Here is a 14,133-nt window from a genome sequence, read left to right as displayed (position 1 = left end):
TTCTCACTAGACATGCATCCAAACAAAATAGCATTTTTTCCCTCAAATATTGAACTAAAGATGTAGGCAATATATCTGCAGGGTCCTAAGTACACGAGGCTCTAAAAAAGCAAAACAAAAGAAAATCAATGCCAGTAGGTCCGATAGGCAGCCAGAGGCAACCGTTGTTGTTGCCAGGGGTTGTTTTTACAGCACTGGAAATTGCCTCTTCTGCGCTGTCTGACAGAGGTCAGGGGTTCAGCGGCGGAAGCCCCGCTACACCTCCGCCTCTCCTGCGCCTGGCCAGCGTCCTGACCCAGGAGGACGGGGGGAAGCGCGGGGTGGGGAGGAGAGGGACGCACAGCCAGAGCCGTCGCCCTCTCGATGACACTTTTAAATTTGGGTTTCCTTCGGCTGTGTCGACATTAAGAATTTCATGGTAATTGTTGAAGACAAGGAGGGGGTCTTGACCTCTGCAGCCCTGATTAAGTTCTCATAAAAAAGCCCTCACTCCCAGGTCCCAGTAATAGCCCCAGATAGTAAAACAGAAATCATCCCTCACCGTGGGAGGGTAACCATGGAGCCAGCCCTTCAGAGGCACTATGTGTGTGACAGTCGGTCTACTGTGAAGATCAATGATTTCATATTTTTCTATTTCTATTTCATGTTGGTTTTCTATCCACCCTGTCCTATTCTAAGATGTCAGCCTATAGCTCTGAGAGAAGATGAATGACTTCTGGTTTTTATATGGCCTGTCAAGGCATAGTATTTGAGTGTATGCTAATGCAGACTGATTTGATTTTTATCTTTTTTCAGTTATCACCCTCACTGTCTAATTTGAATCCATTAGGATGCTTGTCAGTCCTTGAAGAATAATGTCAATCGTTATATTATAATTACAATAATATTTAACCACAGTGTTTTTGTTTGTTTTTATGTCATTTTGTAACCTTAATCTGGTCCTTGACATTGTTTTGGCTCTATGGATAGCTTTAGCGTAGCATATAATTCTCAGCTTATTGTTTACCTCTTGAGTCTTTACAAATCCTGAAACAAAAGATAACTTGTATTGTCCAGGCTGAAAAAGAAAAACTATACAAAATAGAATCTTTTGCAGTGTACAAACACTGTATTGTTTTGTGCATCATGTGTACAAACACTGTAGTGTTTTGTGCATTATGATGCCATTGCTAAAATTGTTTATGCGTTCAGAACACGATATAACGCAATTGTGAGTCATTATGATTATTGTTTTAATAATTTACAGCTACAGATCATGATGCATTGTTTGCATCATAAAACATTGCTATAGAGTCTCATGCTGGTTTGTAAATGATTATAGCAATTATAATGACTTATAATCACATTATATTGTGTTATGAATGTATGCATTAGTCATTATAGCCATGACCTTCATAGAAAGTTATACCAAACATTCATATTTATGAATTCTTTCCTCTTTAAATAAATAGCCTCTTCCTGGTGTGGCATAAAGCTATTGCTCTTTGAGAGAGGCATGTCAGCAAGCCAATTATTCATACAAAATTAATGAATGACTTCACCTCAGAGACTGCATCAAATAACAAGTGTCTGAGACAGAAGCTTTGCCATCAGTCTTGGCATGATGGCAACGCTACAGGTGCTGCAGCAGCAGGAGATGGAAGGAGAGGGGGAGAGGTTATCTTGTGTCGTATTGAGAGAGCAGGGGGGAGAAAAAATCACATCTGTTTATCCAAAGCCCTGAATGGGATTGAATTTCCCTGATTTTTATCTCTGCTGTCTCTGAGGTCCAGCTCCTAAAAGTGGGCGCGAGGTGAAAAAGTCATCTATTTTGGAGGGGGGAAGGGTGCTGCTCCTGGAGGAGGTAGTAGTGGTGGTGGTGGTGGTTGTGGGGGGGGGTCAGAGTCTGGAAAAACGGGCAGCTGCATGGCTACCCTTTTGATTGACACTTTCCTGTGACTCGGTTCTGCCTCTGTGGGCATCAGAGCATCTGGTTGTTCCTCTTGCCCTAAAGAAAGGCTGCACTCAGGAGGAGGAGGAGGCTGGGGGTGGGTGGGTGTGTCGGGTGAGGCATAGGTGACAGTGCGTATCAACTCAGGTAGGCGCATCTCCACCCCCTGTCACCGGCCCCACTCCGGGCCACTCCAGGCTAATTAGCCAGCACTTAACATGGTCGAGAGCACTCGAGACCTACTGCCACACTCCACCACCGGGGTTACAGATCCCTTTCAAAACTTTGTCAGGAAGAGTGCTTCAATTACAGTGCTTGTGAGAGAGACAAACTATATGAATGGACACTTTAGATTGGATTGTCTTGTCATACTCTTTATTCTGTACACTGGATATGAGATATTTCCTAATGAAGCCTCTATAGCATAATATATTTCATGTCAATTATTAGTTATTTACAGACAGTTGGGAAAAACATAATTTAAAATGAATGAATCGTCACCTTTTGTAACCTCATTGTTTCACATGTCAAGTTGATAGTCTCTAACTGCACAAACAATAGCTCTCAGAAGTGCAATTCATTCATTACACCTTCTACAGTGAAATCCTCTCAAATAGGTATTGTTTATTATGCATAAAATAGTACTATAAGCTATACCTTTTTCTATGCATAAACTGCATGAAAACCAAAAGTAAGCTTTTCAGTGAATGCTCTAAATACTCAGGAAACATGACTAGTTCTCAGCTCTTACCCTTTTTTAAAATGAGTCGTGGAGTTCATTGAAAACTTATACACAATACAATATCCATGACAAGTCCATTTGAAAAATATTCACAGCATAACTATTGGATAGGTATACCTGCAAAGGTGTGTTTGTATTTATGTGCATGCATTTGTGTGTGCATGTGTGTGTGTGTGGTTAGAGGTGGGGCTGTCTCTGCCGCTGTGTGTTAGTGGCTTTCCATTACAAATGAATACAAGATATCTTTACATACTGCAGGCAGCCACTCGGAACCAGCAGCCCTGGGGCTAGGGCCCTCTCTAAGCCTTTGTGTCTGTCTCGCTCCTAAGTGGACAAGTGGTCTCGAAATGTTGGCCTCTACCTCAGGTTATTGGTGACATATGCCTAGTCTACCTGAGAGGAGCATCTGCGCTCAGGGCCTGTGTCTTAGGTGGAGGTGAGGCTCAAATGACCTGGCAGATGATGCCGTTACAGTGGCAATGCATCACTGTGTCAACATGGGAAACCTAATTCAATCAAACTGAACTTACCCGATTAATTGAGACACACTTCATTTGTAATTTGCCGTATGCAAACAAACCCAAAGCAAAATCCAAATAAGACATGTTCCTTTTAAAAACAAATCCCATCACATTTAGCGTTTGCTTCAGTCTCTGCAAATAGTACGGATGGGTGTCATAGAGTTTACTCTCAGGTCAGCCTGACTCTACAGGAGCTTGGCAGAACTACATTTAATTCAAAAGACTGACGGATGCTTGTTTTCAGAGCATTTGCAAATCAAAGTTAGCAGGCTCCCAGCATTACCATGCAAAATGGCTCTTGTTGATTTGAGTGAGTGGGGTCTGCTTTTGGGCCAGAGCGACTGAAGGGGCTGCATCCAGCACCCCTGTGTCCTGCCCTGGGAGCACCCCTTGGGCCCTCTATGAGATGTCAAACACTAATAGACTTATTTCCTCCTCATAAACACTGTCAGGGAGGACAAAGAGAATACACTGGGCCTGCTCACATGAATACGGAATGGGGCTCAAGGCCAGTGGCATTATACAGGTGGGTCGAGGAGGAAATCACTTGACACAGGAGGAGAAAAAAGGGCAAGAGGTCCTCATTGACTTCAGACATTCCTGCATCACTGTGGGTGGACTTCTTGTACAGGCTAAGACAAAAAGCTCTTGCCCCGTCATAAAAGTCCCCTGCAGTAGGAGGGCTTTGGAAGAGGGCCTGTGATGTGGAAGCTTTATTCCCAGCCAACAAAACCTATACAGTGGGTTTACAAATTGAGAACAATGTTGAGGAATTTACAATTGGGATCAGTTCTGCTCTATTGTTGGGACTGGGAGTAATTATTAATTCCAGTGGTAATGAAGACATAGGATTGCACTGCTGGGTTGCTTGTTTTGTATGTGAGCATTCCAGGTTAATAGTAAATCATTATATTATATTATATTATATTATATTATATTATATATTTTTCTTTCTAGTCCAAACTGTTGATTGTCATGTCATGTGTTGCTTACAATCCCAATTGGACTGAAAATAAGCCTCTATTTTATCAACAAATCATTAGCCACCTTAATCACCCTCCATTGCCGTGAGGGATCTTTTCCAGGACTTCATCATCAAGGTGTGAAGCCTTCTGTCAAAATGCTGAAGGGGAGAGAAGATTGGCCTGATCTTAAGAAGCGTCTGGAGAGGCTTGTTCTCCACAGTTGTCAGCACTCACCTGCTAATCTCTGTAGGGGTTGAGTCCACAAACAGATTTAGTCTCACAGCTATGTGGTTCAAGGCGAACAGCCGACAACCCAAAACAAGCAATCAGGGTAAGGGCTCACTCAGCTGCTGGCAGCAGAGAGAATCCACATATGAGCACTGCATTAGCACTGTAGCGCTGCTGCAGGCTGACCACCTGATGGTTTGGCCTCTAACCTTCTGTTTACTACACTGATATCCTTCTTAAAGGAGAATTCCGGTGTGATATTGACCTAAAGTGTATCGAAACATGATACCGAGTGTGAACGTATGTCTCATAGCCCATCTCGGCTTGTCCCCTGCACTCCAAAATCTGGCGCTAGTTAGCCGATGCTACCAACATCTTTTTCAATAGTGGTGCTTCCAAAAATAATTCAGTGGAAATGCATGGATTCCAGTTGCTGCTACTGGAAGAAACTGGAATCCATGCATTTCCACTGAATTATTTTTGGAATCTGATCCCTTATCATACCTGTTCATTCTTACTCGTTGCTCGACTTATCGTGACTAAATTCAAGATGGCTGCAAACGTTAAACTTCGTGAAGATACTGTCTGTATAAATCGTCTTGTAAGTAAACTACCAGTGCTTTTTCAAAGTTCTCAATGTCTCGTTTTAAATGTCAGGGCCCTAGGAAGTCTACCAATGAAGTGTGGAGATACATTGAGCCTCGTAAATGGGTGTAAAACAGTGATTTATTTGCATGGCTAGCCCGATGCCGAAGCACCACTACTGAAAAAGTTGTTGGTAGCATCGGCTAACTAGCGCCAGATTTTGGAGTGCAGGGGACAAGTCGAGATGGGCTATGAGACATACGTTCACACTCGGTATCATGTTTCAATACACTTTAGGTCAATATCACACCGGAATTCTCCTTTAATGAATCACCTGGATAGGCAATGCTGCATTTAATATCTATAGCGTAAGAAATTAACTTACCACATAAGCTGGACGTATACTTGGTTTGCACAGACTCAGTCCAGATTCAATCAATTTTCATATTTAAAATACATACACACAGTCAGACTGCAAAGGCATTGTCTTTCTACTGTTATGAAACTGCCACTGACACAATATACTGTAAGGCTTATAATCTTTGCTGAAGTAGCTGCAACGCCTCCTCTCTCATCTAAGCCACTTCTACCACCCCACCAGCCCACCTTCTGTTTGTCATTAACTTGCAGTTATTGTTTAATTGGGCCCTGTATTGTCCCCCACAGCCGTGCCGTATGACTCTCTAGGTGTCCAGTTAAGTTTGGTGGAGGAGGCTCATCCATCTTATGGGGGGCTCTCTCTCCTCTCCTGTCTCCTCCTACCCAGCTGAGCCCTCTTCCCCCACAGTGTACAGTGCCCTCATGCCAGCATCCGCAAAGTCACAATTAATCCCAGGGACTAGATGGAACAGAGATGGGTAAAGTGAAAGAATGAAAAAGAATAGTTTGTACTGCTTTTTGTTCACTGAAGTAGACATGATGCAATAAAATTATTTGTAATTTAGCCAAAGCAACGTTTTATGGCACTTTTATTGCACTTTAGGAAGGCTACAGGCAGCCACTGAAATGTTGCCTGTAGGGTATTAACTCTCCTTGAGGCAACCTGCTGCCTCCACCATCTTGCCACGATCAATATTTAATGTCCCAATCAAGTCTGAGGAGAGCTTATAAACCATACAGAAAATGGAATCAAAGTCATAGCCTGTCTGGCTTTTGTGAGGTTTGTTTGACAACATTCAAGGACACCGACATTTATGAATTCATTTGATTGTCCCATCTTGTTGTCGAAATATTTAAATGCTGGATATATGTTAGACAATGTAGCCTATACATTGTTATAGCCTACTCCTTAAAGAAACATGAACATCTATGTGCATTTTTAGGATCCACTTAAATATGAACAACTGTTTCATTATGCATCAAAGAGGCCATTTGGACATGATAGCACTTGATTTGTGGCTGGTGCTTTAGCCAAAGGCTTGGACCCAAGCGTAACCATGTCTTAAAATCAATATTCCCATTTATGTATTGAGCATGACTCATCTCGGTGGAAGATCAGTGGAAAGGTCAAGGATACACATCTCCTGAGGCCTCGGGCTGTGGCTAGGGTACACCAGAGATGGGAAGACACATAAGCGTGCACATGGCTGTACACACAGAGCAGGCGACTGTTTTGATGTTTTTGTGCCCGTTGACATGGGAGGCCGTCTCCCTGGGAGGTGAGGGGTCTCCTACCCCGCTGTGGCCTCTGACCCCTGCATAGGCCCTGCAGTTACTAGCTTTCAGTCTCCGAGATGAGGGGGAGGGGACGACATGCAAGACAATGTAGTTTTTTCCCCGTTTTCCAAACTTTGAATGTTTTGCCATAGTAACTAACTCAGAGGTTTCCTACTCCAAAGTTTAGAAAACAAGGGTAAAAAAAGTGAAAAACTTAATACACAAACAAAAAGGTATAAAATTGTCTGCTATGTTTTGGGGTGTTTACAAATAGGAAACTATGTAAGTTATTAACAAATTCAAATGTCCTTGTCTGGAATTGGAACATTATAATATGATTAAAAGCAATGTGTTATATTATATATATATATGAGTAAATTAGTGAATAAGTATTGTGTTGGGAGGACAAAAGGGCCACAACCACAGTAAAACTGGGAGCAACAATTCCCTCCCAACTTCATCCAACTGATGATGAGCCCCCTTTTAGTGAACTATTGGAGTGGCAGTAATTAGTTTGCAGGTGCGAGCGCAACACGTAGCCCAGTCTCGGCGTTCATGTTGGGAATTGCTTATGGTCCTGTGCTTACGAACAAAGGCATATATTCATACAGCATACACAGATTATTGTGACTCCCTGCAATGAATTGGCACTCATTAGCTTAGGACGCGCAACCAAAACAGGTGCATTAACGCACGCAACGTTAAGTGATGGTACATCAACGTCATGCTTTCAAGCTTCCTATATCTTTAACAATTACAGTAGGTCTACTTAAACTTAAGCAAACTATAAATGATGTCAAAGTTAGTAGGCTATGTTAATGCGAATTCAATGGTATTACGTATTGGGATGATACTCAGAAGACATTGCACACATAATCGTCTTCTTTATTACGATATTGCACAGGGACATAGTTCTTGAAACGATGCAAGTCACCCCCCCCCCTTACATTAGTTGGCATGTGCTCTCTCCAAGACTGGCAGCACCCCCATTATACTTTTCTATCCTCGACACGTGCAGATACAAGCGGCTTGGCCGGACCATGCAAGCACAACTCAATGGAGGATTTAACCTGAGTCTCTATAGAAATAAAATTATCATGGCCCACAAAGGCACAGAATGGAAGTTGTTTGGTGAAGGATGAGATGAGGAAAAAACGACGCTACGGGTAGGGCTTTTGAAAATGCTTTGGGATATCTTGGGGAAAATAATGTTGCAGTGATGACGTTTTGCCAAGAAACAGCTTGCAACCACAGTTTTACCATTTCAAAGATAGGCCTATGAAGTTTCATCTATAAAACATCTAAATGCATAGTAATTAACGAGTCTGAAGCCATTTCAGGTTGTCTAATGGGTCCGTTCCTGATTGGATGCTCATCAGAGAACTGGACCAATTCATCCACCTGCCACACTCACCCCTCAACCGTTACTATCCCAAAGCGTCGTGTCTGCTTTGTTTTCATCATGCGTGGATGAAAGAGTGACGCTCTCAGCAGTCCTGCATGACTGCTTTTAAGAGAGTATCGGGGATGTGTAGCCTAATTCAATTATGCCAAAAGAGGAATAATATGGATAACCCCTTTATGAACACAATTGCTTTGCATTCATTCGACAGACACAAAATATTATTATAAACATTATAGTTTTATTTGTACAAAACTGTTTGCACCAAATGTATAATTTGAGGTAAATACATAATAGAATAAATCTCTTTATATACAATAAAAATACATTTCATATCAAAACCACATGTTGAATAAATAAAAATAAAAGTATGAAGTGAATGTAAAAACGAGTATCTATAGGACTGTCTAAAAGGTTAAGCAGGACTCAACAGCGTTCTTGGGGTCAACATACATAATGCATTAGACCAGATCCTTGTCTTTTGACGGCCTTTCAGTCTTTTGTCAGAGCGTTGAAACCGAATTTCCACGCTAGTTTTTCTGCATTATCACTCTACAAATTGTAAAATTGACTTTTCACCTCCGGCTGCAAACGAAAATCCGTCGTCCTCTTTTAAATTATAATTTATTTTAAATAGAGGCAGAGATCAAGATCTGTGGAGTGGACCTTGTATACGAGCTGCAAAAGTGCAAAGGCAGTGAAGTCTACAATACCAAAACAACAACAAAAAACATAATAACAAAATGATGGTGAAAATATAAAAACACAAACCATATGAAAATACAGTCAAGGCAAACAGTGAATTCGCATCTTGTCTTAATCTGGGCTTTTTGCACTAAACAATCTCAAACATTCTCCTTTACTAGCCTATCAGACATTCTGCTACCGAGCATTGACGACGATGTCTATAAGTTTAGAAGATGTTGGGGACGAAGTTGCAGTAACTATAAACCACATCTGTTTGCAAATATCCATAGTCATCCATAGCTGCCGGGCTGCTTGGGTTGGAAGTGCAGTACGAGGGAGAAGACGAGGAGGACGCGCCTGATGACCAGGAGCAAGCATCGCTACCGGGGCTTGGGGCATCTGCCACGCAGGGTAGTGGTGGTAGAAGATGCGTGGAGTCCCTGGGCTTGGTCTGGCGCTGGTCTGCAATCCGTATGGTCTCAGAGAGAGCCCAGATGTAGTTGTGGGCAAATCGCAAAGTCTCGATTTTGGTAAGTTTGGTGTCATCTGGGAAAGCGGGGAGGATGGTCCTCAGAGTGTCCAGAGCGTCGTTCAGGTTGTGCATTCTGTTTCTCTCGCGGTCGTTTGCCTTCACGCGCCGGTTCTTCTTGACCACATGCACAGTGGCTTCGTTCCTCGCCCGCCCCCTGCGCCTCTTCTTCAGATGTGGCTCAGCGTCCGCCTCCTGCATGGCAGCCGATGATGAGCCAACCGAGCATGCGGGGGATGTGGCTTGGGTGCTGCTGCGAGAGTCTTCATCGTCTGTGTGAGAGAACGAATAGTCACAGCTGGGGCTGTCGATGTCAGAGTAAACGCTCTCCATTGCTGTGCTTGCTTTGAATGTAGAATCTGGAAAAAAGTAGAAATAAGGAATTGTTAGATGTACATCCAATGCAGAACACAGGCAAAACACAAAGTGTTGGTTTAAAGTGAAGACTATCTCCAAATTTGTAATGGACTTTGAAACTTACCCATATGAAGTTTGGTGAGAAGAATGTTTTGAGGAGCTTAAGTCCGAAAGTGGTAGAAGTTGAGAGGTGTGAGGCACGCGTCAGTCTTGCTTTTGCTCTCTAGTCAGCTCGTGTGAGCCAGTGAGCTTGGCACACGACTGGCCTCAGATACCTTATATACCCTGTTGAAACAATGCGTGTACCCCCCTTGCCTGGGCATTTTGGGAAGGATGAATGAATAGCTTGCATCAGGTCTGCCCCGTGCCGCACGGCCATCCTATTTGCATAATTTATGCCCGTTGTTTGTCCTCCCTTCGAAGCGTGCCTGTAATCACGACTGACCAATCAGCGCGCTCGACTGCTGGCCAGCCACGCGAACAGTGCTGTTGCTATCTCCACTGCAAAGACCATGCCCACTTAAAGTTAAACCTCTGGAGGAAAATGAAAAGGGAGGGCCTCATGACTCACGCGTTTAGCCCCCAAGGCAAGGGCACACTCCACAAGTTCGGCAGGAATTATTTTCTTTCACAGCCAGGGTCTGGAAAACCTACATTGGCAAAAGACAACCTTTACTGCAGCCAGAGTCTGCAAATAACCGGTGCAGCGTGTAGCGGTGGCACACCGTCTCTTTAGGGAAACACAATTGTCTTTTCGTTTTAAACGTAGACTAATAATAAGTTCGACTAATCCACAATATATAATTGTCTGTATATATAATTCGCTGTATATATAATTGTCTGCAGAGTAAGTCTTACAAAGAGAAACAAAAAAAATGTGATGTCAAGTGGGTTTGAAAATAAAAAAAACTATCCATCCAAATTACCAACTCTTCATAAAGAGAATTTATATTCCAATTAAGAATGAAAACCTTTAAATAGCAAATGGGAAGATTTTAAATATAGATTTGTTACAAAAACTTCTGATGAGGTCTATTAAGATTCGTATCACGGGGTGCTCTGTTTTAAAATTATACAGCGCCGTTAGGCGCATTTCTTTAGGTTTATTTAAAAGCAACTTTATGAGACAACCATACAATTGTCCATTAATTATTCCATTTATTCAATTTCTAGCATCTCGCCTCTCTTTTGAGAAATCTGGATGGGGGCACTATTTAGAAATAGTTTGGAGAGAGACCTGCAGAGCCTTTCTCTTTGCTGAATTATGTGTATAGCGGGACAGTCATTTATAAATAATTACACAATGTTTAAAGTCTTCAGGCATGTATAATATATCAAAGCGATTATAAGGTGAATTGTTCCATTGTACGCTTCTCCCCTCTCTTCTTTTCAGTCCTATACGCCTTGTCCCCCTTCCAAATTCTGCACCTCTGAGCTTTTGTCACTCATTTTTTTTCGGCCTGCGACACTCCAATGGCATTATTCTTATTCAAATACCCCCAGCGTGAACAAAAACACCCCTGTTCAGTGCATGTTTATATTTTGCTTAGACTACTTAGGGAAGACGAAATTATATAAACTAACCTAAAACATTTTCAGCGTTGCTTTACTTTTGCGAAAATAAATTAATCAGCACACAGAAAATGAATGGATGTAAACGCTATAGTTATTTTCGTCGGTTGCATACCCGGATACTTCCTTGGCGAAAATGAATTTTGTGGCCCTTTTAGCACAGTGTGTTTTCGGAAACACAGTCCTGACGGGTAGGAGGAGATCAATTTTATTATTACAACACCAACCTGTCAGTAATAACATCAAAGACAAGAAACAGCTTGGATGCCCATTTTGCTTTTTACTGACGGCATTAGTAACCCGTCTAGGCGACACGCTTATTGCTCTTATAAAGTGATAAAATGTAACAGTTTTACCATATAACTTATTTCCTTGTTTCTGCAAGAAACCTACAGACTTGATTCTTTAGGGGAAAGTCTCGAAAGGGGGTTTGAAGAATGGGTCTGGATGAAGCTTTTCTTGCGCACACTCCAGAGAGGTTTCCAAGGAGATCCCCTGACAGGATTAGGCATAAGGGCTGGAGATGGGATTGCATTTCAATAGCACAAACACGTGAGAAAACACAACAACACAATCGAATCTGGAGGGTCCAGTCTCATCCACGAGACCACATTCACACTGAGATGACCAACGACATATCATTATTTTGGAATGAAAGCGTGCGCAATGGTCTTGTTGAACAGCATTGCTGCATTTAGGGACGCGGCTTGCTCTAGAGACAATCCACACCAATGTAACTCATTTTATTTGTATTTGCGCCACAAATAGGCTATAACATGCATTTGCATGACAGGTGCTAAACTCGCTCGGAAAACCTTGGACAGCACACTTTTTAACAGAGCCGTATCCCACCATTGAGAATTGTGAATGGGACGTGTAAGGATTGATTCTATTCTGTGGGGGTACATTCAGCAATTTATTTCATATCTATTTATACAATTTGAATTAAATTCAATTTTGCAGTTTGCACAGCATTAATCCCTGGGTATTAACGCGATTACTTTTCGCAAAAGATCTTTGAGTCAGAAAGTCTAATAGGAGTTTTCAGATGGTAATCCGTAGAATAATCCTTTCCCTTGGCGCAGAGGCAGGACCGCGGCCAGCGGACCTTTTCTACTGGTTAAAAAAGGGCAGAATAGGACCATTACTTTTGAATGGTAATTAATTCCTTGCTCCAGTGCTTCAATTGTACCAGGTTACTTTTCCCTATATCCCAAAGCTCTACTTCTTCATATGGACATTAAAACAGAAAAAGGGGAAATATATTACAAAATATCAGGGCCTCTGTGCAGTAATTATGTTATGTAGGCTATATCTGTATGTGTGTGTGTGTGTGTGTGTGTGTGTGTGTGTGTGTGTGTGTGTGTGTGTGTGTGTGTGTGTTGCATGTGTGTGTGTGTGTGTGTGTGTGTGTGTGATTAAGTCTGTGCATTGGTCATTCCAATTTTTTTTTATTACATTTCAAAATGACACAATCAATTCGAGGTATCGCCTGATTTGTATTTTTAAATGCAATTTAGGTTACTTTTCAAAACATGTCCCATGGTTGTGATGTCATGGAATCTCATTAAAGCCCAGCAGAATGCTAATTTTATGTCTTCATTGTTAGCTAGTCACAAAATGTACCAGTTCGTGAACCTGGCACTATCAATCAGATGTCCAGGCCCAAAAGCAAACCCGGGGCGAGCCATTCACTTGTCTTCATGTATTTGTACAAGTGCATAATTTACCTCTAGTTTACCCTACATTAGTGCTTACAATGAAACTTGTGTCTCTAAAGACTTTATAATTCAAAGTAACCAGGGTTACTATTTGGTAAAACGTGAAGAAGCTTTGCCAATGTTATCCTATCGTTAAAAGAAAACAAATGTTCAACAATCCTTTAACGCTGACAAATGGTCACTACACTGACCTCACCAATCTCATTCAGTGGAACATCCGGACTACAGACAGCAAATCTGTCCTCTATCTAGTCCATTATTGTCAGTGATTTTGTTTTGTCTTTTATCTTATTAGATGTCCTTGTCAGCATGATGGAAATAATGATTCTTCTGTTTTGCCTCTCCAATTTGTCCTCTTTTTCAGCATTTCATCCAATCGTTTCTTTCCTTTTTGGCCACTGTACTTGTTACTGAACTATCCTCACTGGATGGCATGTGGTCACCTCGGCCGTCTCTGGTCATTATTTCCAGTAATCAACTTTGTAAAAAAACAAACGGAGTGATTTCCATCAGTTGTCTTTCTGATCTCCGGCTTGTGGCACTCGATGCCCACATCTGAATGTGGGCGCAGGTAATGGCATCACTGGTTGGAGACGCTCAAATGAGCCATATGGTTTGGAGTGCAATAACTTGAAGCCAGCACCCACAATGGAGTAATTGAGAAGGGGAAGGGGTCTGAGCTTGACTCGACAAAGCTGCAAAAGCAACTCCCTCTTTCACTCTAATGAAGCTGTTGTCTGAGAGACTGGGGTGGGGTGCGGTGGGGTGGGGGGCCGGTGGTGGACGTGATTTGTCATACAATCTGAATCTTTAGGAGGGCAGGAGAAAGACCTCCTCCCCATATGTCCTCTTATTTTGCATCTGAAAGCTCTGGGAGGAGAATCGGGGGGCAGAGAAGGATGTAGGTAGCAACCAAGACAGTTCGGACACCAGAGCTCTCTCCTTAGTTTCCGTCAGTTGTGGGCAATTTTAACACCAACACAGGACATTTTTCCATTTGTGTTTAAGGTCAGTGAGAACAGTTTTAAAATAAATACAAATAAAACACTTTTATGTACAATCCTGTTTGCAAGAGACACAAGAAACTGCAGTTTAGGAAAATAGGATTACCTTGTTAATGCTGGTTGATAGTAATTGATTCTCAAAAATAAAAAAAAATCTGATGTGAAGGTTACACTGCCTAAACACATCATTTTAAAAAGGAACATGTCAAAAGAACCTGTCACTTTTTTGTTGGT

The 14,133-nt window shown here is 42.1% G+C and overlaps 1 protein-coding gene across 1 annotated transcript; it reads right to left on the bottom strand.

Annotated features, from left to right (window-relative positions):
* Positions 1-8,339: 8,339 nt before the first annotated feature.
* Positions 8,340-9,833, bottom strand: neurog1 (neurogenin 1). The gene is made up of 2 exons (XM_042074727.1): positions 9,727-9,833; positions 8,340-9,604 (listed from the first exon to the last, which is right to left on the bottom strand). The coding sequence occupies exons 1-2, from the start codon at positions 9,728-9,730 to the stop codon at positions 8,943-8,945; spliced, it is 666 nt and encodes a 221-aa protein (XP_041930661.1). The 5' UTR covers positions 9,731-9,833; the 3' UTR covers positions 8,340-8,942.
* Between the last annotated feature and the right edge of the window lie 4,300 nt (positions 9,834-14,133).

Source organism: Alosa sapidissima, chromosome 20 (genome assembly GCF_018492685.1).
Source record: "Alosa sapidissima isolate fAloSap1 chromosome 20, fAloSap1.pri, whole genome shotgun sequence".
Lineage (NCBI taxonomy): Eukaryota > Metazoa > Chordata > Actinopteri > Clupeiformes > Clupeidae > Alosa > Alosa sapidissima.
Note: the sequence above shows the minus strand (reverse complement) of the source record. Positions and strands in the feature narration are given on the sequence as shown.